At 29.3% G+C, this 26682-nt stretch overlaps 2 protein-coding genes across 2 annotated transcripts; both read right to left on the bottom strand.

The window, feature by feature from the left end:
* Window positions 1–21335: 21335 nt before the first annotated feature.
* Window positions 21336–22049, bottom strand: LOC139425244 (uncharacterized). The gene is made up of 2 exons (XM_071179189.1): window positions 21857–22049; window positions 21336–21775 (listed from the first exon to the last, which is right to left on the bottom strand). The coding sequence occupies exons 1-2, from the start codon at window positions 22047–22049 to the stop codon at window positions 21336–21338; spliced, it is 633 nt and encodes a 210-aa protein (XP_071035290.1).
* Window positions 22050–23616: 1567 nt separating this feature from the next.
* Window positions 23617–24069, bottom strand: LOC139425245 (uncharacterized). The gene has a single exon (XM_071179190.1). The coding sequence runs from the start codon at window positions 24067–24069 to the stop codon at window positions 23617–23619; it is 453 nt and encodes a 150-aa protein (XP_071035291.1).
* Window positions 24070–26682: the final 2613 nt, after the last annotated feature.

A 26682-nucleotide genomic window follows, 5' to 3' on the forward strand; every position in this document is an offset into this window, starting at 1 on the left:
ATTTGGTAATTTTTTCTGTTTATATAATAACATTTTTCCGGAAACTTTGATTTTCAAAATTATAATTTTCATTACCAAACACATAGTAAAAATACAAAACTATAGTAAATTTAACTGAAAAATGGTTTATACGTCATGCTTAGGTATCATGATAAAAACGCAATATTTTACCATATTTACCTAATTTTATCACATATTATAAAACCAGATATTATGGTTAAATTAACCAAAAGCATGAATTAACCAAAGCAGAATTGCTGTTAGTCTTACAATTGTCTTGCAGTTTTTGGACATACTTTTTTCTCAGTATAGGGGACTACGCCCTAACCAAATACGATGTAGTTTTAAATTTTACAATTTCTTTGTAAAGAAACTAACTATTGTAAAGAAACTAATTAATCTATTTATAAACTGTGTCTTGATAAAACCTGCAAGATATGAAAAATTATTATTATGTATAATGAATTATTATTTTTCCTAAATTTAGTTATTTATTAAAAATGTAACAAAAAATTTAACGAAATTAAAAACGTAACAAACTTGGTGTTTATTTAAATGATTTTTGTTTAAAGGAATTGGATCATTACTCAAATTAATGGCAGAATAATTTAATTAAAATTTTAAATGTATTGATCTGTATTGTACCATTGTATTTAAATGTATTGTACCATTGACAACAGAATTACTCCTGAAATAAAAACCGACTCTATCTGGCAAATAGGATTTATGATGAGGATGAGAAGATTTATTAAATCTAGGTTTCTTTTTAGAAAAACAAAGTTCTCAATCTAAGCAGGGGAGTCTGATTTTCTAACAATTAATTAAAATAATTGGAGATCAAAGGTTAATCAAAAGTCGTCATGAAAAAATCCGCAGAGGAAGGTATTGGCTCACATTGGGCTGTCTGGCCAACTATGATGATGATGATGATGTATTGATATCCTGTTTCAATACATTATTTTCACATAAATGAAAATAAAATACTGCTAAATATTTCAACATTTGATTACACAATGTGATTAGCAGATGCAGTATACGACTTCATTTTTATAATTCTTCTAATCATATGTATAATTTAATAAAGCATTTCCAATTGAAGAAATATTATAAATATTATTTTATTTTATATTTCATTGAAAATAGGCATAAAGTGTATTATTAATAAATTAATAGCTGTTGTATAACAAAATAATACTACAGCACTTTATAATCGGTATCACGTAAATGAGACAAAACATTTAATTTTCTGATTGGAAAAACATTGCATCAGATTTAAAAAGTTAGGATTTCTTGATATGACTAATTTATAATAGTTGTAATTGTATGTGGATGCTAGAAGTAATGTTTTGAAATAAGTAGAACTATTTCTATTGATTTTTGCTTCCTAAGATCAAAACAAAGTTTTTTTTCTCTAAAAAATCAATTTCTCTATGAAAAAAATATTTGAAATAAATCAATAAAATTTATGCTCAACATAAAAATAAACCATTGTAGAAATGCAGAAAGATAACAAACGTCTAAATTCTTTACTTTTAAAGGTTTTTCTTAAAATTGGAAAACCATGTATGCGTAAGGCTTTTATACCTTTATTCAAACTTTTACTGCATCGTAAAATTTATTTTCGTAAGTTCAACTTCTGAGGAAACATGTGGCTTTAACTTTTTTTTAAAGTATTTTATTTATTGTATTGGGAAAACGAATTTCACGCTATCGCATAAGAAATGATAACGTTCAACGAAGGAAACATATTTTTCCTTAACAAAAGCACACGGGGTCCGTTTAAACAGAAAAAAGAACAATACTTTTTGCAGAAGTTTTGCCTTTTAGAAATGAATATTCCTTTTATTAAATATTTCCGAAACCTCATGATTATTACATATTTTTAGCAATATATGATATTAAAATTCATGGTATCAAAGTTCATGACATTAAAGTTCAAAGTTAAAAATAATATAGTGGAAATTACATAAATATTTTATATGCTCATATTACCGTAAATACGTTAATAGCTAACTTCTATTGTGTATTTCATTTATTGCATTGAGAATACAAATTCACGCGATCGCATTAGGAATGATAATATTCAACGAAAGAAACTTCCATCTCTTTAGGAAACTCACATGGGTCCCGTTTCATAAAAATACAATACTTTTAATGCAGATTTTCCTTTTAGAAAGCAATATTTATCTTTTTAAATATTTCTAAGACCTTCTTAGACCTACTTTAAACAACATATGATGTATTTCAAAGTTGAAAAATAGCTGAATGGAAACTACTCTAATTTTGTTAACGTTAATATTACGTTAATAGTTATTAATAGTAATAGCTTTTATGCATTTTATTTATTGTATCGAAAAAAAAAAGAATTTCACGCTATCGCATAAAAAGCAATGACGTTCTACGAAAGGAAATATATTTCTTCTTAACGAGTGGTCACAGGCCTTTCTTTTACTTGAAAAAGGAATTCTACGGTTTGCAGCAGATTTGATATTTTGAGATGAATATTACTTTTATTAAGCATTTCTAAAACTTTATTATTATAATATATTTTAATAAGACTGATGAAGTAATCTGAAGTGAAAAATGTTTGGAAAATGTTAATTTTTATATTAGAAACAGTCAATTTTTAGTTTTTTTTCAAAAGGTTTCTATAGTTTCTTTTATTTATGATTCAGAGAGTGTGATTATGTACTTATTCCCCTGACATTATTATTTTGCTCGCGCTTATTTTGCCATATAATAATTTTTGTGTAGTCTAGAGCGTTGGCTGTAAACGTTTTATTTCAAATATAACCCAAAACGAGATAAATATAGCTTTAAATAAATATTTAAAACCGGACATAATTAAAAATGAACATAATTAAAAATGCGTATTAAAATATTTAGTTTAAATTACGTGTTGCAGAAAATACATATATAGCTTAAATTGCGTATTTAAGCACTGTTTAAAAGCACTGACATAAATTAAAATGTGGGCGTAATTTTTATTGTTAGAATAAATAAATGTAAGTATAAATCAGTGCTTAATAGCATATGTACAGATCAAAAGTCTCTGAAAGACAAAACGCTATAGAGAAAAACAGCACGAAAACATATCCAGAGTTTGGGCGGAATTCGAACTCGAAACCTCCATGCGCCACGCAAAATTGTATACCGCGTATTTCACAGTAATAACTATTTAACTACACTGATTTATTGTAAATAATTACAGTATATCAGATTTATTTTTCTGAAAAATTTTGCGGTAGAAACCGTATTATTATATTCTTCCAAAATTTGATCCGGAACATTTTCCTTTGTATCAATTACATTTCACTTGAAAAAAAATAGTTATTTTTTTAAATGAAATATTTTTTAGAATGATAGTCTCTTAAACAAATTCACTTTGCACATCACAGAGAAGTACAAACAATTTGCATTATAGTTATTCTGAAATGGAATCGATTTCTATAGTGTTATTAGATTAAAGCAGTTACAAAACCAAGCTTCACAAACAACTAAACATTTGTTCATGCCTATAATACCAAGAGTTCTTTCTCCCCTGTTCACAAAATAGAAATAAGAATAATGTAATTGCTAGCATGCAAGCTGCTTGCATTTTTCTGTTTATTTCAGATTCCTTTCTCCACTTGCTAAAACAAAATGGGAGTACCTATAAAACGAGAGAAAATATATAACATACTTTAGGTTTTATGTTACCCTTGTGGGTTTCGTTGAAACCTTATCCAGAGACAAAAGTAACGTGCATGCACATATTTTATGAAAAAGAGAAACCAAGAAAAGTTTTGTTTTCCGAAACAAACACTATTTTTATGCTCACGTACTGAACATGAATATGCTTAATAAGAAAAATGCCGTGCTGCTGTCTAAATTTAATCATTTGGAAAGATATTATGACTCAAAAACACAGTCGGGAATATAAAATTAATGAAAGTCTCCAATTATCGATGAAATTATTAAATATTATTCTAATTAAGCATAGTTGTGTGTTTGTTTTTGTTGGTCCCAATAATACACAATATTTTTACGAATTATTATAACAGATTTTAAATGTAATTTTGAGTTTAAGGTTTTATTCTTCTCGAATGCAATATAATTTTTTAAAATTGTGTTATACCGATTTTCTCTTAATCGATCAAGAGTTTGAATAATTCCCCTTAGGAAAATTTGCCATAGAGAAGCCAATGGTAATCTATGGCAACCTATGGCTACCATAGAAATTTGTAAGGCAAAATACCATACGCCTATGGTTAACATAGAGATTGGTATGGCACAACCCCATAAGCCTATGGCTACCATCGAAATTTATATGGCAAGATACCATACACCTATGGCTACCATAGAAATTTGTATGGCAAGATACCATAGGCCAATGGTAACCATAAAGATTTGTATGGCAGTGTACCATAAATCAATGGTAACCATAAGGATTTGTCTGGCACGTCACCATTGGCCTATGGCAACCATAGAAATTCTTATGGCAGTGTACCATAGGCCAATGGTAACCATAAAGATTTGTATGGCAGTATACCATAGAGAAAAGCTGAACTAGATCTCCACTAACGAAACAACAACTTCTATTGAGTCCTCAAAAACATCTTCCAAAAGATAGAAATTTCCATTTTTTCTCCCCGAAGTTAATTGAATTCAACATGTAATCCCACAAGGCATTCCTGGTGAGTCTTTTCCAGCTTCCGGGTGGCCAATTTTCCCATTTTTGAGTGTTTGAAATCCGATGTTCCATTCTTTTAGGCTTAGAGTATCAGACCGCCATATTAACGCGTCATTCACTACAAGTGGAATCTTTCGCTAACTTTGGCGAATTATTTTAATATTTTTTCGATCTCATTCTTGGTTAAAAACATTTTATTGCAAACGCCTATGCGATTATCTATCTGAATTTATTAAGTTTTTAATTTCCGGCTGTCTGGTATTTATTATCTGTATCTTTTTAAAATATGTCGCGATTGGGTATAGGTTTTCGCTATGTTAAATTTTGCCATTTGTTGACTTTGTACACTTTAATTAATATCTTGCTGTTTATATTTTTATCTAAATTTTTTATATTTCTTTCCCCCAACTGTTTCTGATTAAACGACGTCTTTCTTTTTATTTTATCACCCTCCCTCTGATTTTATATAAATTTTTAAAGTCACATCACTTTTCCATTATTAATGGTGTTCTATTCCCCATAGCAATTTATAAACTATCTTCATGATGAAAAACGCGGTTAAGTGCTTATGATCAAGCCAGATCATCATTTCTTTAATAATTAAAATTTTTTAATTCTTTTAACTTGTTCGGTGATAATTTCATTTTATTGCTGTCATATATCAATATCAAAGTCAGTGTTTACATTCTTATTAGTTTTTGATTTTAATTCCACTTAGGTTCTTGCAATGCTTTTTTACATTATCTTACATACGTTAGGGCTTTATATTTTTATTTTGGGTTCAATTTTTGCTTGCCATTAAATTGTTTTTATCATGTATCTGTGTTTTACTATCTTACAACTAATATTTCTTAACTATCCACATATATTTGTACAATGTTCTGTTACATATTTATACATAGCTTAGGGTCATCACTTAACTAGATTTGCTGGATTACTGGTTGAAAATTATTTTGCTTCAATATTATCAACGGGACAGTCCCTGGCCATATCATCTGCTGCTGTTACCAAAAATGCTTTTAACAATTTAATCTTTCCTTAAGTTTACAACTTTTTCGTCATAGCGATGCCCTATACCCAATTAATTTTTATTTACTATCCCTGACCAAGTGTCAATTTGTCAATAGCAATTATTAATTTTACCAATTTTAATCATGTCTTAAACATGTTTTGTATTTACCAATGTTTCTATATTGCGTTCTCTTTTCTAACTGTGCTTAACACAACTCAACATAAATTTTCTGAGTTTTATATCCCTCACTAGTAGGGGATCAACTAATTTAGCCTGTTTTCTATTCTTAGCTTTTCATAGTCTAATACCATCTTTTTTATAGATAAAATTTTGTTCACATGCCACCACTGGTTGCACCGTTACATATTCGGCTTTTGTCCCGTTTGGTCTATTGTAAACTAATTCCGCTTCGACCACCGGCCCCACTCTTTATCTTTTGAGTTTTCATAATATTTTATTGTTTTAGTAGTCTGTTTAATTTTTGGCTTAGTATCACATATCAAAATTTAAAAAATTTCCATACTCGCTCCGACTATCGGACCATTATTTTACTTCGCTTTGTTTTAGGTTCCTCTAATATCTGACGCTTATCTAACTAATTATGATACCAATCAATCATATTAATGTTTTTCATACTCGCTCCGACCTCCGGACCCACTTTCTATTTTCTTGTTTTTTTCAGCTTTAACAAATATTGGTTGCCTGTGCTCAATATATTTTGTTCCTAATCAATATAACCAATATTTTGCCCACTCACTCCGACCACCGGATCCATTTTCTAACGGTTAGTACTAACCGTTTAAAATTTATTCGAATAAGAACAGCATTGAGAAAGGATTCTGCAAGTAAAACAGGGGATGTTTATCAAAGAAATTTTTAAAAAAGCTTTCCGGATAATTATTAAGTTTTGCATTTTTAATATCCATTGCGAAAGATTTTTGTAAGTAATTATTTTTCGATGAATGTCAAAATATCAACGGGAAATGCTGCCATATGCTGTATGGCAAAGGTGTACCATAGTCTATGGAAAAATATTTCTTCATAAACTGTAGCACATCTTAGTTTTATGACAAAAATTTGCCATATACAAAAATGCCACAGGATATTCCGATGGGGTTTTGCCTATGGTAAAATTTCGCCAAACACTTTGGCCATATACGTACGGCAAAATTTTGCCATACATGTATGGCAAAAATTTGCCATATGAAAAGATGCCATAGAATATTCCTATGGGGTTTTGCCTATGGTAAAATTTTGCTATACACTTTTGCCATATACATATGGCAAAATTTTGCCATATGTATAAAAAAGTGTATGGCAGAATTTTGCCATAGGCAAAACCCCATAGGAATATCCTATGGCATTTTTTTATGGCAAACCTATGGCAAATTTTCCTAAGGGTCATGAAAGAAAAATGAAAGGCGATATAAGTGCAAGGTAAGTTTCATTACTTAGTGTGCTACCTACTTGCTTAACTTTGTTGCTTGTAGCTCTAAGGAGACTAGTAAATTTATTAAAAATAAATTTTGAAAATAGATAAAAATTAAATTCGTCAACAAGTGGCGCTACTAAACTATTGGCTTCAGTTCTTTGCTGCATGTCAGTTCATTCTGCATTGAAGAAATCTGCATGCAGAAGGACCCTACCATTGACTTTTCAGCAATATCCAGAAAAAAATCTAAATACGTGCCTACTACGCCATTATTGATGAAGCAAATTTAATATTTCATCTTACAATGGAGTAATATTGTACCCTAAAGGAAACGAAGGAAATAAAAATAAAAATATGACCACCGAAGTCGAAGTCTTCAGGGGGTACCGGCCTGGGTAGCCATAAAAACGAAACCATTTCTAATTGAGGGAGAAGCAAATGCCTAAATAAACTCCCTCAGTACCCCGATGGTTTTGTATAGAAGGCCANGCAATAAAGGAAACGAAGGAAATAAAAATAAAAATATGACCACCGAAGCCGACGTCTTCAGGGGGTACCGGCCTCGGTAGCCATAAAAACGAAACCATTTCTAATTGAGGGAGAAGCAAATGCCTAAATTAACTCCATCAGTACCCCGATGGTTTTCTATAGAAGGCCAGGAAAAAGCATGAAATACAAATAACAAATTAAGAAAAGAAACTCAAACAAAATCATCAGAAAAATAAAAACTCACTTAGTCACAGATCAAGCATCGATTTCACAAGCAAGCCGAATGAAAAGAAAACACTAAAAACTAAAGAAAACAACGCCCTCTATTACAATGCGCAAATGGAGAATAAAATAAAAGAAGTCAAGAGAAAGAAATACGTAACAAATTAATAGAATGCTTAACTGGGGCTGCTCAGTTAAGAATTGATTTGCGCCCTGTTAAAAGAAAAAAATATAAAAACCAAGAACTCTTCAATCATTTTTTTTTAATTTAAAAATTAGCATTACAAAAACTAAAAGGAAAATCATTATTACTCAAATTATTTAAAAAAATATTCACAGCTTCCCGAAAATTTTCAACATTATTGCAAATATTTTTTATCCAAACCAATTGTAATATTGTACCCTAACATATCGTACTTTCTTGATAGCATGTTTATGCATGCATAAGTTGGATTTCTTTAACTGAAATATTTACTCATGAGTCTGTAATTTTGTCCCTATGCAGCTTTCAGTATGAAAAGTTGCTTCTGTAAATGATTTCTGATGTGCAATTGTGTTCTCCATCAGCTCCGTCATGTCTTAACAATATTTCTTACAAAATTCAAAATTTGGTGAAAAAAATCTGCTCTCATGAGTATAATGCAGCACGCTGCGCATTTATATCTTCTGTTTTACTTTAATTGATTTTTCAAATCCGCATTTAGTTTTGAGACAAACGACATTCCTTACTAAAAAAGGATCTGACTTTCTTAAGTTAGTTAGGAATTACTATATCGTACAGAGAACTGGATAAAGTTTTTTTTAAGCAAAAAGGAAAAGAACAGTGAATCGTGGTTCTCTGTCAAGAAATAAAGAGGGGAAAAACTGTCTATTCCATTCGAATAAGAAAACACAATAATTTAAAAAATATATATATATTTTACTTTTAATTATCTTTCTGTAAACAAGTTTTATAATCATACAGATTTTTCATTCTCTTGATTAATTCCAGAAAAAAATGATAAAACCGTAAATTGTGAAAACAAAAATTTCAATCTTTCAATTGCTCTTCTACCTAATGGTTTCGACAGATTGCGGCTGTCATTCAGTTATGTTTTACAGTTTAGAATTCCAGATTTGTCCAAAAAAGTTAATTTTTATTTGTGATAAAATACACTTTTCTATCCGATGCTGTAACATAGAATACCACATCAATCATTACTTAGCATATTTATGATAATATTTTTCAACATACTAATCTCAGTCCTAATCGCAATAATCAGATTATTAAGTTATTAGTGAATTAGCTTTTTTTGCGCATTACGTGAGCTTTTTCATTTTGAGATAAGCAAAACTATTTGAAAATCAAGTTCATTTTAACGAGTATATTACTTAATAAAGAATAATTTTACGCAAATATTATTTTTAAATTAAAGTAATTTTCTATTTTTTCTACTTTTTTTGGAATTTACTCATTTTTTTAAAAAATTCTTCTTAAGGTGAAACTTACTCCCATTATTATTTAAATGAAGATTTGAACCATTGAAATAAAACTTCTAAAATTGCTTCTTCCCACTAATTTATAGAATTTAAATGAATGATCATTTTAAATGCAGTTCTTTGAGAACATTGGTGTTGAAATATAGACTCCTTGTTCACGAGGAGGTTTTTGCAATTTAACACTTTATCTAAGTACTTAAGGGAAACGATTGCAAGAGCCACTTATTTTAAATTGCTTCTAAATCTCTAAAACCATGCCTTCATTATCAAAGACATTATTAAGTATTACTGAAGAGTTTCCAATTAGACTTCACACGTTCTTTTGCAGCGCTAACAGACTTCAAATTTCAATACTGCATTAAGTGAGGATATTTTATTTATTTGTGCATTATTTAAATATTTAAAACTTTAGTTTTTTAGTTTCCGAAATGAAACATTCCACTTTAGTGTAAATTAATACTTACTCATTTTTCTAAGTATCCTGTGCAAATATTCTAAGTTTTAAGCTAAATGAATGCCATATGATCCTCCCTTCTTTCCAGAAATTACGATACCCGTATTTTAAAACCATGATGTAAAACAGATTTACAAACTATATTCATATTATAGAAACTCATATTATGGAATAGCAATATTATGTTGTATAAACCTCATTCGAGAATTCTGAAAAATTCTTTTTCACTCAAAACTTATAAAGATTAAATAACCATAAAATTCCGAGTATTTTGACTTTAAACTTTTTGTTTCAGTCTTCATATTTTGTGTACATAAGAGTTGAAATTTATAATGATGGTGTTGGTTTTCAATGCTAACAAAGCCTTATTTAAACGTATGATTTTTAAGCAAAGATATTTAAAACATTTGTAAAGATAAAAGGAACGCCAATTCTTAAAGAACCATCTGAGTAAGTGTAATCCGATTATTTTCCAAGCAGGCGAAGGCGAAACTTCTAACCAGCAGATCAACTGGGAAATGTTTTCCAAGTTAGAGGTTCATAACTTTCATCAGCACAACTTTTCAGGAACATTTTAGTGAGAGGTGTTTTTTTTAATTTTTGTATGACAATTTGTACTACAATATGATTTACTTGTTGTTGAAATATGAATTATGTAATTTTTTAAGCTAAAGGATTCATTGCAAAATAAATACATCAATGTATTGCAAACCGAGTGCATCATTCTAGCATATAATTTTTAATCTCTAACACTTAGCCTCATGCCAGTTTCTCATCAATCTTAAATATTAATTTAAATTTTTATATAAATCCATTTTTATTCAACCTGAACAAAACTCTGAACAACGATATTTATAGTGATAAATAAAATATTTGTTGATATTAATTTACGGTTCAGAAAAAAAAAATCAAAAAAAAATCTTTTACATTCTTCTGAATTCTACTTGGTCATACATTTAAAGTAAAATATAATTTTATATTGGCTTTAATACTTCCATCGTGGTAATGACGAACCTTTATCCACCCTCTGCGACAAGAGTCCCACCTCCAGGGAAAAAATTAAAACAAAACACAAACTCCTTAAGAACTTGTGTAACTTATTTAAAAAAATAATAACCAATAATAATACCCACTAATACAACAAAAAGGCGCAGCGAATATTTCTAGAAAACGAGTTATCTCGTATCGTCGTTATGAGTCAAGTCTTTAGTTTATTACATAATTCATAGAATTAAATAAACTTTAGAAAGCAAAAAAATGAAGAATGCATCACCTATATAACCCCTATATTTTTTATTGCCAGTACTCATATTTTTGGATACAAAGTAATGGCATCTATTTGAATTATATGGTTCTAAAATCATCAATCAAAAGTTCAGTTATTTCTCCTTACACATATCTCTTTCTACATAATGAATCATACAGATGTCAGGCATCATCCTTTCATCTCCTGCCACATAACTTTTGAAGAAAACTCGATAAATTATGGTGCTAAACTTTATATACCTATTCCATAAGCCTCCATTTCAGAATGTCAGTTCTACACTCCATCGTAATCCAGCTATCTATCAATTTTTATTCATTCTTTTTTTAACGTATCATAAAGTAAATGATGTTGTCTAAAATGGGATAAAACATATCTTTTGATATTAATGATTTTCAATTGTGCAATTTGACAACAAACTTTAAGCAGAGAAATGTATTCAAACATTTCATTAATTATTAAAAAGTTTGAAATATTCTCCTTGGGTTTTTTTTCTGTTAAAAAAGGGCACAAAAATAAATTATTCATTTAAGTGACAAAATAATAATGAGGAAAAAGAATGAGAATTTATAAAATAAAGAAAGCATACATACACGTAATGGCAGAATATAGTAAATAAAGCTGTTTACAACTTGATGAGGAGCAGCGATAACTCAATAGTTACGGCACTGAACTGCTGTTGTGAAGATCAAGGGTTCGATCCACAGGGCTTGGAACCCACCCAGTTTCAGATCCATTGGAACCAACTTGCCTTAGAAGGAAAAGTCCTACTAGATGAGTACAATGGTGATCATAATGCCTTCAATCCCGCAACTGGTCATGAAACTATTGAGCCTCTATCTCCATGACCCGGCTGGTAAACAGTGAACTGCTCCAGGACAGCTTTGCTTTTACATTGTGATAGGGGAGTTCATTATTTGTTAATATTATGAATGTTTAAGCTATCTTCGAACTGATACATATATTCGTTTATCATTAAAAAAATTCAAATACGCATTCATATATGCATAGACTAGAATTCAAAAGAAATACTTTAGTACAACCTTGAATCAGAATTGTTTGGGAACAATAAATACATTTGATATGGTTACTATCTCAGCATATTAAATTCATTTTAAGTAATCAAATTTATACATGCATGTTACGGGACATTGCTAATATCTTGCTACTTCAAAACTCTATTGTAATATTATTATTTATTACGATAGGCAGTATTGTAATATTGCAATGATTGTTATTGTAATATTGACACTTAATACGTGCCAAATTGGGAAACAAAATTTTATCTTTATCTGAATCTACAATATTTGCCATTTGATTGTACTAATGTAAAATTATAATTTTCCACTATTTTCAATTATTAATATGCTTGCAAATGGAAGTTGGTTTCATGGTAATTTTCCTTTTCAGTGTGACCAAGAGTAGTTTGCAACCACGCGCCTTTAATCATCTTTCAATTGCATTTATTACTTTTGTACCGAAAAGTTTTTTACAAACGTTGTAACTACTTATTTGGAAGCTGCGGGGTCAACTGTAAATAAAAAAATATAATAAACAGCCGAACACTATAAATCGAGTTAAACAGCAGTTCAGTGAAATTTTATCATCTGAAAAAATATTTAAATAGTTTCTGGCTAACGATACTTCTTTATTACTATTTGTCAGTTTTTCAATTGAAGTAGCATTTTTATAAATGCTTCTAAACTACGTGTTTAAATGGTGATTTAATGGAGTTATTAAGAGGGAAAATATATATTTTTGTTTTGAATGAGAAGAGTTTTAAAATACCTGCAATAGAAAAATTTTCTGAAAATAATTGTGGTAAAAATGTTACAATTATTATTCATAAATACTTTTATTGTTATCCTATCAGTTTATCAGCTACGAAAACAGTTTTAAGTTAATCTAAAACTGAGGAAATATTGAATAACATTCGAAATAAGTTTTATTATAGCGTCATATAGTTCAAATTCCTGATTAAACCCAATTATGCAAATCAAATTATGCTATTGTTTACTTTACTTATAACATAAGTATTGAATACTATTAGTCTACACTGAAAGACATAAGAGATTCGCGTAATTAGAAATCTAAAATTATGCAGTAAAACTACAATTCTTCCACATTATTCAAAACATAAAAGAAAAATAAACGTTATGTAAAAGCAAACGCTGCAGCAATTAATTTAAGCGCTTTTTGCAAGAGACAGCATATTTTCTGCATCGATAACAAAATATTTTATCTTCGCACACGATATAACTTTCGTGTAAGAGAACATTTATCATTCTCATCTTACCATTTCAAACTTAATTAAAATAAACGTGAATTATTAATGATTCAAATAAATCTCTCTCTTTAGCAATAAATATAAATTTTATTCTTTTTAAGATAACAGTATAGCATAAATAAATATGAAAATAATAACTTTTTTTAACGAAATTAAACATTGTTTTCCTTACAAAATTCACTTAAGAATATGAATATTTTAATTATATTGGTTGGATGGCGTACAGATTTTATGTTCTTAAGAGGTGAGTATTTTATTTTTACTGTTCGGATTAAATACGGATATTCTATTCTTAAAAGATGAATATTTCAGTTNCAAAATTCACTTAAGAATATGAATATTTTAATTATATTGGTTGGATGGCGTACAGATTTTATGTTCTTAAGAGGTGAGTATTTTATTTTTATTGTTCGGATTAAATACAGATATTCTATTCTTAAAAGATGAATATTTCATTTACATTGTTTGAATGAAGTAAAAATATTATATTCTTAAAATATGAGTATTTTATATGTATTGTTCGCATGAAACACAGATATTCTATTCTTAAAAGATGAATATTTCAGTTACATTGGTTGAATGAAGTAAAAATGTTATATTCTTAAAATATGAGTATTTTATATGTATTGTTCGTATGAAACACAGATATTCTATTCTTAAAAGATGAATATTTCATTTACATTGGTTGAATGAAGTACAAATATTCGTTTATAAAAGATGTGTATTTTATTTGTAATTTTCGTATGAAACACAGATATTATATTCTTAAAAGATGAATATTTTATTTGAGTTACTCAAAAGAAGTACAGATATTCCTAAGTAAAAAACTCAGCACAAAAAGTTTAAAAAACTCTAAAAATCATTAAGCATTTTGGCTCAAAATCTTGCAGTTTTTATCAACCGAAAGTAAAGGCTTTGTCAAGATTTTCCCCCCCTTTAATTAGGTGAATTTGAGTTTTAAATTAAGTCGAATTTGAGTTTTTAACTTCAAATTTATAACATTTTATTACGATCCAGTTATTGTTGCGTTTTGTTTGTTTTCAGAAATCAAATATTTAAAATCTGTAAACAGAGTTTCATGTACATATATTCCTTTAACATCTAAAAAACATTCTGTGTTTTTTATTAATAAAAAACTAGTTGCATCAGCTACGCGATACTAAAACATCTATGAATTCGTTATTACGAAAAGTGTAATGTGTTATTTTTACCGCAAGGGCTTATTTGATATTTTCTTTCGTTTCCTTATTAGCTTTATTTCTCATAAAAGGTAAAACACAGTCATAACAAATTCTGGGATTGAAGATTTATGTCGTAAGGAGCATCAGGGAGCATAAATAAATGATAACAACGGGAATTGCTTTGCGCAATATTTGCTCCTGTGTTTAGTGATGATAGTTTTTTAAAAACACATATGCAAGCTTTTGGGATGTCTTATTAATAGTAAAAAAATGTCGTAAAATATGGATCCAAAATTTTATGAAAACATTAAAAGAATTTTCTTGATTTATTTGCTAATATCTAGGGAGTTTTTGCATTGAATTTCATTTCTGAGCGTTCCTGAGCTTACTTTATATGTTGTAAAAAGTCTAATATTTTTATAAATATTAAAAACTCATAAAAAATGAATGTTAACGTCATGAAATAACATATAAAATTTTTTTCCAGAAATTTCAATACATATTTTATTTATGAAATACAAAAAAAAATTTAAGTAATCTAAGCTATACAATGTTGAACTTAAATTAAATTGTAATGACTTTTGTTCCTTTTTTAAAATGGAGTTAACTATTTACTTTTTTTATCATTTAAGGCATTTATTCTTTCAACATATATTTTTTTTAAATATATTAATTTACATTAAAATTGTATTTATTTATTTTTTTATCAACAAGATATTTCTATTACATACATAATATTATATGTTTGATTATAAGCATGACTTTCATAATCTAAGGGGAGATAAGCTGCATGCATCTATATAATTTAGAATACATTTATATAGTTTATTAGTTATAGCTATAGTTAATAACCACTCATAGGATCGAAAAGTATGAGGTGGTAGTCAGAGAATCGAACGAAAGGAATCGATCAGTAGAGGGTGTACCTTCTCTTACAAACATGTCACGTGATTGCACACTTAAAAACGGATATTGGAGAATAACAAATGTTTTAATTCCCTCACAAAAGCAGTTTTCTGTCACAGATGGTATTCGGGTGTCTTAGTGTCCTTCCAGTGTCTCAGACACGATCTTTTGGGTAGAAATCCGAAAAATTAGCTTAAGAACAATTCCGGTAAATATTTTCATTTGCCAGAAAATCATTGACCAGATAAAATATGGCAGTATGTTATCATACTTAAAAATTAAAACAAGTCCCACCGAAACAGTTTTTGTTTGTACCGTCCCATAGACTCTCTTTCTTACAGTACAAATTTATATAAGTATTACGCATAGTCAAGATTAATTACACATGGTATTATGCATGATCAAGAGTATTGGAAGGGCTATGAACTTATTTAATTTTTATTATATTAAAGAAAGTTCATATCAAATTTTACCGAAATCTGTAAAGTAATTTTTACATAATTTGCTTAAAGTTAAAATTCACTTAATTTTTAAAGCCATAGAAGTTAATGGAAGAAAAAACGTTTCATTATTTGTTTTTTATTCATTGTAAAATTACAAATGATGATTATTAATTATTACAACAGTTAATAATATTTTTATCTCTTTAAAAAGATATGTGAATACAATATTTGGATATGTGTTATAACATTAAAAAAACTCTTAAACGAGTTGCATTTTAGGAAATTCCATCGTGATATGAAGAATTATTTCTGAAAACAAATACTATATATCAAACGAATACCTGAAACTTAACAAATTGCTAATTTAAACATGTTGAGTTGCTATAATCAGAACCTTGTTTCAAAAAATAAGGTAATTACAATATATGTAAGCAAAACTATAAATATACATATTTGCGCTTAATTTTAAGATAGTAGCTTTCTTATTTTCACTTTAGGCGTAATGAAATTATTTTCAACCTAGTAGTCAATGGATTATTTTCCTTCATTCAAAACTGTTTTTTTTATTTTATTTTATTTTTTATTACACTGTCATTTTGACACATTTTATTGTATTTTAATTTATACCAATCTGAAAACCTAGACGTTATCAAAACTTAACAATATAGTTCTCATCAAATAATTATATATATATATATATTTCTAAATTCAATTGCATTTCAGTTAATGACATGATATTAACTTGGTTATTTCATCATGCTTATTTCATAAACATTTATGAATGTTTTCATGTTATTTTATCAGATTGATGTTTTGTGAAGTTATTAATTTATTTCAATAAATACTGAAATATAATTTCAAAATATTATTTGATACTTAAATATATAAAAATTGATATAAAAAAAGAAAATATTGGAAACTTATTGAAATAAAATAGGGAACATGCTTTAAAGAATATTGTGCCAACTGCAAAATTCAACTTTTTTCTCTGCACCCATGTTATCACAGATATGGAACCTAATATATGAATCGAAATACACATTATAGGTAAAAAGTAATTGAATCAGGAGTCTTTGAGTCTTAAAGAAATTGTTATAAATTGGTTCACGTTAATTTAGGGATCATGTACATTTTTAATCGGCATAAACACGTTTCATATTAGTAATACATTTTAATCATCACGCTTAACATTTATAAACATATTTGATAAAACTTTTTTAGTCACATAGAAACTAATCTATCTTAAAAAAGTTAAAAAATAATCAAAATCAAAGTAACTGAGAAATTCTAAGCGTAATAATGTGAAGCTGGGGATGTGCATAACTAATTAATCTTATATTAGTTTATGAATTTTAAATGAATGATAAAAGACATTAGTTATTCCAAAATTAGGCATGACCTTTTTTAACGTTTGCTTTAAAGTTATTCTTAGAAATTTTCTGATCTAATTTTTTAGGCAACAATCATTAAAAAAATCACGAGATCTATATAAGAGCATTTACCACTAAATCGGAAATTATTTCTTGAAAATAAAGCAAAAGAAGATAATCTATTTTAAAACTGAATCAGATAATAATTTTCTTTATTTCTTCTTAAGTGGTTATTCTTCGGAGCTCTAATAAACACTTAAATATTTACTTAAACGACCTTAAATATTTTGTTGGAAGTTTTGGTTTCAAAATGGTGAAATTTAATAGCGCCTTGTAGAAATGCGGTGAATTATTGAAAAAATATTGTATTGGCCTGTTAACATTTTGAAAATATGATAAACTTGTCTTTATAAGTTTCACATATTTTTATTGAGGTAATTAGTTTATATTGCCAATAATTATTCCAAAACCAAGTTACGTCAAATTTAGTTTCCATAATCATAAAAAACTACAAATTTTATCCATACATTTCTCTCTTTTAACATTTTCCATAAATACCTCCAAAAATATTCTTTCAATACTTTGTTTTAATTTATGAATACTCCATAGTACTATTAAAGCATAACTTTGCATCAACCCATTAATATTCCAAAACTAATTTACATACTTTGTTTTGAACTATTAAAATAGCAAAATACTTTAAAACATTATTTTCATCTTTTAATACCAAAACCTTATTTGAGAAATACTTTGTAAACTATTAATATTCCAATAACTATTCGATCAATACTATGTTTTAATCTGTTTACGCCTTTTCTTTTTAATGATGGCGATAAGTTTCTGAACACATTTATGCATACTAAGTAAAATATTCATTTGGTTCTTTCATAGTTGTTTTCGGAATAAAGTGATATTTCTGTTAGCAAAAGTTACTCATGTTTACCTTATTTACTATTATAACTCATATTAATGATGTTTAATTTTTTTTATTTGTTTCTACATGTTTGTTAAAAATCATGCTATTTTAATTATATATTACATGCAAATTTCGCACAAATTCAAGACAATGTTTCTGAACGCAAAATTATTTTTTAATCAATACACAATCAATTTTTTAAAATTATAATCATAGTTAAATTAATAATCCTATGAAACTGAAGTGGTAAGATGTTACTTAATTTAAGAACTTCGTTCACTTAAATATATTCGAAGAAAAAGTCGACTGGTTTCAAGCTCTCAAAAATAGGAGCCTATTTTCCAGACTTTACAAACGGGAATGAGATATAAAAGTGATTTGAAACATATAACATATAGTTTCCATGGAAAGATGGAAAATTAAGTAAGAAACAAAACTAGAAAAAATTCGGTTGCCGAGACAAAAAAAAAATTATGTCAACTCTTTCGCCCCATCTGTATATTTTTGAAGCAAATGGAATTACTTAATTAAATGTTAATGTGTGTTCTTTGATATAAATGATTCAACAAACTCAAATGACTGAATGTAATTTCAAAGATATTTAGCATATTATTTTTAAAATATTTTACAATCAAAAGTTCATTTCTGTTAAAATATTATAAGACACAAGTTTTAACTTAGTAGGGTAACTCTGCAAGTAGAAAAATTATTCTTTTCTCTTATTTCTTTTAAATTTTAACTATCTATGTATTGTGCTTGGACAATATCTTCATGTATATTTTATTTAGCTTAGTGATCAAATATTACGATCTTTTTGAAATATACGAGAAATGTAACTGATTTATTTCTCACAAGAGTTATAAAATCTAGAATTGCAACAAATTTATCTTAATTAATTGTTAGTACTTGAATTTTTTTAGTAAGTATAGATGCAGGTTGCATATGCAGAATTTTTTATTAAAATTTCAATCAAATTTTGTATATTTGACGCTAAGTTTTGGAATTGAACAATGTATACTTCTGAAAAATTTTGAATCTTGTTTTAATTATTTCTATTCCTTTCCTGTAAAATATCAATTACGTTACCTTTAAAAAAGTAATTCTATCAAATTCTGAATATTTGTTGAGGCTTTCAGTTATTTTAATTTAATTAGTTTTTCAAAAAAATATTTTGCTTTTTTGTAATTTTAACATACTTATACTTTAATAAAATAATAATATGCAATTTCGGAATCATATACTGTTTTATGTTTACACTGAAATAGGCTGGTGAGAAGTTAAAGTTTGAGTAATTTCATTAAAAAAAATTATAATTGTACAATAAAGCATGGATTTTTAGGTATAAAAATATTTAAAGTTTTTATTTTATTTAAAAAAGTATCGCAGATGTATGAGCAATTCTTTGTATGTATTTCAAATGGCACTACACCAAAAAGGAATTCAAAATAATGAATGAATAAAAAAAAAAGATCTGAAGTATATTTTAGACATAAATGTTTCATTGTGCTATTTCTATTCAAAAATACTCTACTTAGAATATCTACAAAATAAGTTTTACATTATCTCATTATATATACTTGCACACTATGAACGATGTTCCCACTGCTTTATTGGCAAACTTGCCAGCGGAGATATATTCTCCCAGAATTGTGGCTGAGGAAAGAAACATTTTTTTAATGCCTAGAGATATAAATATTTCTACGATAAATATTATATAGGTTTTAGAGGAGATAAAACTCTCCCTTATTTTAATCTCAGTTTAAAGAATTTTATATTCAGTATCGAATTCTGCTTCAAAAATTAGAAAATCTTTAAGTTTAGAATAGTAGAATAATCCACTTTTATGGAAATATGGAGAATTCAGGAAAAAATGCTTACGTTAAAAGAAGAAGCTTTTTTATTATAAAAAAAACCCTTAAAAGTACGTAAAAGAAATATGTTTGCAAAATGCTATTTTTTTTCCTTTTGTTTTCCCAGTTCAAAATTACTGTTTTTGGAATGAAGAAAAGAAAACTAAGATATGGTAATTTTTTGAGAGAGATGAGAAAGATCAATATGCATCGATTTCACAGGCGTCTAATACACTTAGAAGCAGAGTTCTTTTATATTGATTGAGACTATGTCCACTGTTATTCTCAATACATGGCTATGCCCACTATGTTTCGCAAAATTTTAAATTTAAAAGAAAAAAAATCTCAGCTAGTGTGTCAATATGAAACTCTCCTTTATTCACTGTTATTTAAAAACGGAAACTTGCTTCTTAAGTGAATAAGTATGATGTATAATACTTTTCATAAACTGTCTTCATATTAAAAGTCTTGCTGAAATTATATTTAAGTGTAAAAAAGACATCTAAAACTATAGTTTTCCACTCCTATAAAATTAGCGGCAACTAAACTTACCAAAACATGGAATCTGAAGAAACATAATAACCCGGCATAATTTTGAAAATAAAGTCAATTAACAGCTATACTAAGATGATTCTCAAAATCATAAAAGACGATATCAGCCGAAAAATAAGCCGAATATATATATATATATATGCACAGTAGACCAAAAAAACAAAAANATACTAGCGGACCCGACAGACGATGTCCTGTACACACGTCTTTAATTGGAAAATTTCAAATTTTTTTGAATAAGCTGTAACTATCTGGATCGTTTTGATGCAAATTTTTATTAAAAAGTTATCATATTATCTAAGGTCATTACATATATCTTATCACAATTCGACCAATCGATAGCGTGTGTGTATATGTATAGTATCAGCGAAGTTAAATGCAGAGGTTGTTTTAAATCAAAACTTAAACTTATTTGAATTAAAGGTAAAAAAGTGAAAACTTAAACTATTTTATAACATATATATTTTTTCAATTAAAAGAGAACTTAAGTTATCGTAATGCTATTAGATGTACAATATTTTTGGTTAATCCTTCAGGAGCATACACAAACAAATTCGAGGGTTTTCCAACTATGGAACACGCAACATATAATTGACCGTGAGAAAAGCACGGGTTTTCTAAATCTAAGCCACAAATTGTCATTGTTTGACCTTGTGATTTATTAATAGTCATAGAAAATGCTAAGCGGATTGGAAAAGTGCAAACGTTTGAATGGTAGAAGCGAATCTGAAGGAATCATTGGGATCCGCGGTAGAAGTACAACTTCACCTTGAAATTTTCCACTTAAAATAGTGGCTTCCAAAATGTTACCTATGAATTTTTTTTATGGCCTGTCGCGTGCCATTACACAATTTCGGAGCATTCAAATTTCTAAGCAAAATTATAGGTGAACCAATCTTCAATCGAAAATTATGGGGTGGCATTCCAGGTAAATCCAGTGAATTTAAAAAATCGGCAAGATAGTTGACAACTTCATCTGGATCAACAACAGTGTCAATCGATTTGAATGTAATTTCACTACCAGGCAATGATTGTTGTACTTTAAAATTGATTGCGTCAACATCTAAATTTTTTGCGGCTAAAATAGCTCGCTCACGTAGCCATGCATTATTAATATAATCATGTGGCAAATCTGGAAAAATACTTTTTATTAACTCCTCTTTGGAAGGCACCGTGTTGCAAAAATTCTGTGGGAGTCGAATATATTGTGTATCTTCATACAATTGAATTTTGCCATTGCCAATGTCTAACAGTTGTTCAGAGAATCTTGACGCTTATGGATCACTTTGAAGTTGAACACGCATATTAAGAGTAAGGCATAATTTACTGACACTTCGCCACAGATAAGATTCTTTCAAACATGTGTTTATTTCGTCCGCATATATCGCACATGGAATGACGGGTAATGTTTGTCTGAAATCACCTGACAGCAGCAGTAGAGTATCACCAAAAAGCCGAGTATTATCTTTGATATCTTTTAGGGGCCTATCGAGAGCTTCAAGCGAATGCTTGTGGGCCATTGTACATTCATCCCAGATAATAATTTTACATCTTCTCAAATTTTCAGCCAAGCCTGAATGCTTCTTTATGTTACACATTGCTTCGGGATTGGTATGAATATTCAAAGGTAATTTAAGGGCTGAATGCGCTGTCCGTCAACCATCAAGTAAGGTTGCTGGAATTCCTGATGAAGCAATTGCCAATGCAATATAATTATGAGATCGAATGCGTGCAAGTATTAGTGAGATGAGGAATGTTTTACCAGTGCCACCTGGTGCGTCTAGAAAAAAGAATCCACCTTGTTGTGCTGCAATTGACACGTTAATTTGATCATTGTATATATTTCGTTGCTCAGCAGTAAGCAATCGTTCATTGTTAGCAACAAAAGTAGCCAGAGAAGTCATATCGAACTGGTGTTCACGTTGAACGTCGCTGTTGATGATATCTGCTGCTTGGCGGATTGGCGCAGGCATGCCAAAATTTATAAGTGGCATGTTCGAAATAAGAATACAAATATCCTCAATCATTATTAATGCCTCGTTATATATTTCGGCGGAGAATTAAATACTGAGATTTTTATTAGTAATTCTTATCCGATGCAAAATATCCTCACTCATCGAGTCTTTATATTTATTCCGCAGAGCAGATGCTTCAGACGGAAAACTCGTTGTCAATATTATTGAAAATAATTGACGAATTTGCTGTGGAGATGAGTGAATCTGCAAGTGTGAGGTCCCAATGATTATCATCCTCCAATAAATGTAACTCACGACACGCATCAAAGAAAGTGCCGTATAAAGTACTGTTGACTTTTCGCAAGTATTGGAAGGATGTCGGTCTAGGAACGTTGGCCAATAACAAAAGCAGAAAAAAGCATTCGCGTTGCTTAGGATGAACTGTATATAATCGTCCTAAAGTATTTGTCATAACTATGTCGGCAAATCCTGGGACAGGAGTGCCTCGTTTCCGTGGTTCCCAACTTTTTGATTATTTATTCCATGTAAAAAATTTAGGAACATCAGTATGCATTAATGTCTTTGCAAATTCACCAACAGTATCTTGTCGATTACAAAGGTTGAAAAATTCAGTAAGAGTTGTTTTTGGAGGTGCTAAAGCTTGTTGTAGTGCATTCTGTTCTGTGAAATAAACACGTCGTCCATTTTCAAGATGCACAGCCAGATGTACAACAGCAGGATCCCTTTCATGTATAGGAAATGCAAAAATTCGCCAAATAGCTTCATTACTACTTATGTATCGTCCCATTTAATAATTTGTTATTTCGACATTCTTATTTACATTTTGAACAGCAAATATAGCTTTATCACTGCCCTTATGAACGTAGTTACAAATGTACTTCATGGACTTCACCGAACTGCATAACTCAACGTTTATGCGTGCTTTATAGGTTTTGCACAGCAATGCTGAGTATGGAACCACCCAGCGATTATCGATGTCAACTCTTACACCGTTTGATAAGCGCAATTCATATGATTGACCGCCAATGTCTACATCTCTACGACGGTAAGATGAATAACCATCGATATTGGTGATAGTGTCAGTTTGACATGGTTTAGGAAAACGTTTCGTTCATTTTCCATTATCCATACATGGTGACATCATGTTGAAAGAACCACATGGACCATGGATCATATTAGTAGTCACAATGTCAAACAATTCTTGATCAACATTCGGATTCGGAATTTCTGCTGAAATAATTTTGTCAATTTCTTCTGGGCGTACTTTGTCCACCAACCAAATCAAAATATGCTCATGAGGTAAACCTCGTTTTTGCCATTCAACAGAATAAAGCCAACATCGTTTTTCACCAAATACCGAGTGATGTATAATCAATTTCTTTAGAGATTTCAATTTTTGTTTGAAAGCACGTGCAATGATATCATGCCGATGCATCGATGTTTGACCTGATAACAGCAAATTTTTAATTTCATCCCAGTTTGGATTGCACGAAAATGTGATAAAAAGATCTGGTCGGCCGTATGCGCGCACGTAAGTCATGGCGTCTTGAATATATTCTTGCATATGACGCGGATTACCAGATGGAAGAATATATGCGGTACCGATGTTGTTGATATCATTCGTTGGATCTGCGTTACCGATTATGGCGTCACGCAAATGAATCTACTCCTCAGAACGAAGTTTCGCTTGATTAAATTTTATATAACGCAATCTCTCACTTTAAATTTTACACGCATATCAACAATGTACTGATGAAATAGCTGTCTGCATCGGAGAATGTTATTATCTTCATTTTCACGAATCATCAACCGGTTTGCGTAGAAGTTCATCGCACTAACTTTCTTGATTAGTTCTTCACCTGTAAATAAAACTATTTTTAAGATAAACGGAAATAATTGATTAAAAAAAATTATAAAATAATCTATAAGTTGAGCCTGTTGTTGGATTCCTTTGTTTAATATTTAAATGATATCCATCTTCTCCTTCCCAAAATATCAACGGATATTGCAGTGCGTCGTAAGAACAATGATTGTCTTGAATTATTTGTATTGTATTATCTGTGCGTTGTATGCTAATATCTCGACATTCACATTACATCACATGGTCGTTCACATGGGTCACCAGCCATAACAACTGCAACTTCATTAACAGTTGGAACATTATATGTGCCTGCGTGCTCTCCATAGGGCACTTTGTCTGCTTTAATAACAATGGCGTAGTTTTCATTTTGCAGTCTGTTGGAAAGAGTCTTGAACAATCGTATCAATTGGTTATGGTTTTGCTAGAACGTTTCCAAAATGTCCACAATTTCTCGTTCCTCCATCTGCTCTATATGGTTGTATACGCATCGGGTATGAGTTTGTTGCTCCTCTTCACCCATAAAGTAAATTTGTAAGAATTTTGGATCGACATTAGACATTGGAAGCAATGAACCAATTTGGTGATACACTTGACCTTGAATCTTAAATGTAGATTCAAAATTACGACCGTCCTCATTATGAACAATTTTTGTTGCTCGAAATGATGTCATTTGAAAGCAAGAATTGAATTTACGAATCTTCCGCAAAAACAATTTCGATTGAGATGCGGTTCCAGCTAATAATGTTTTCAAAGGTTCCGGTGGTGGATTTAACGGTATATGTAAAATTTTTCCAGATGCGCAACATAAACCAGCTGATTCACCTTTGTACTTTAAAGCGTGACAATATTGACCCTCGTTGTCCATACTACCGATTAAGATTAATGCATGTGACGAATAATCTATTTCAGGGTCATATTCAAACGCAAGACGATTAAGTGATGCTCGTATCAATGCTCGATTATCTTGCATTCGCCGTTGATTACGTGCATTTAATGCATTTGCACGAAGACGTTGATTGCGTTGCTCTGAATTTTCATTTTCACGCGAAGATGCAACTTGATTTCTTGAATTCACATTATCCGTCAAGTGTTCTTCATCTGTTCTATTCAATCGACGATCATGGACCAATTGTGCGTTTCGAGTGCGTCGACCAATATTTCTTGCTCTTCCACAAAGACGTGGCATTTCTTTGTAAAACAAAATACTGTAAAATAGTACATAAAAATATGAGTAATTTATTGAAAATGATTTAATTAAGTAACAGGACTGAAAAGATTTATTGTACCAAATTTTAGATAAAAAAATGTGGAATTTTATTTTTTTGCTTTTTTTTTTAATATTTCAAATAAGAAATTTTAAATAAAAACAATTGAAAAAGTTTTATATGAAATCAATTAGCTTCACAAATAAATTTATAGGTAACAGTGTTTGTTAACCAACGCACGTATAAATTCGATCTAAAATTATACAAAATACTCACTTCAATTCCGCACTGAATCTACAAAATGTGTAGTTTTTACATTTTTAAAATGCACACTTCAAAACTCTTCAAACACAATAAAAACACGAAATTACAAATTCTATTCAACGACTCAAACTAAAAAAATATAAACAGAAAAACAAAAGTTTTATGACTTTTATTATTTTTATGCTAGTGAGAACCAAAACAATATGGAAACGAATGAGGGAAAACTGGATCCTACCACGTGATTTCCCGGCCAATAAAAATGTAGCGTTAAGCGTTTAACGCTTTCTTGTTGGAAGTCGCATAAGAAGTATAACTTTTAAGAAGTAGAATTTTTCCCACTCATTAAAAAATTAATTAAAAAAACAATTGAAATTGGACGACTTGTGAATCTAAACCATTCGCGAATCCTTCTAAAGGTACACAGAAAATTTCATTTAAATCGGTCCAGCCGTTTAGGAGGAGTTCAGTGACATACACACGAACAGTCGAAATATATATATAAANAATTACCTTCAATACTCCAGATACACAGACTATTGGCAAAAAGAAATCTTGAAAATAACCAGATATCAGATCTAAAAACATAGCAGCGTCATTCACAACATCAGCAAACAATCTACCAAACAACAATAGTGTTAAAATTACTTTTAATATTAAGCTGTGTCGTGAGTTAGCAGCTGGAAAAATAAAAAGTAGAAAGATATAAAGCAAAACATTATACCATAAATTATGCAAATAAAAGAGATTAGGATGATTGACATTATCATGCAGTCATATTTTTTGTTTTCCTGTATGGTGGCTGGTGGTATGGTCTGTATTGTGTAGTTAGTTTCTGAGTGTCTTATTT

The sequence above is a fragment of the Parasteatoda tepidariorum genome, chromosome 3 (assembly GCF_043381705.1).
Source record: "Parasteatoda tepidariorum isolate YZ-2023 chromosome 3, CAS_Ptep_4.0, whole genome shotgun sequence".
Taxonomy (NCBI): Eukaryota; Metazoa; Arthropoda; class Arachnida; order Araneae; family Theridiidae; genus Parasteatoda; species Parasteatoda tepidariorum.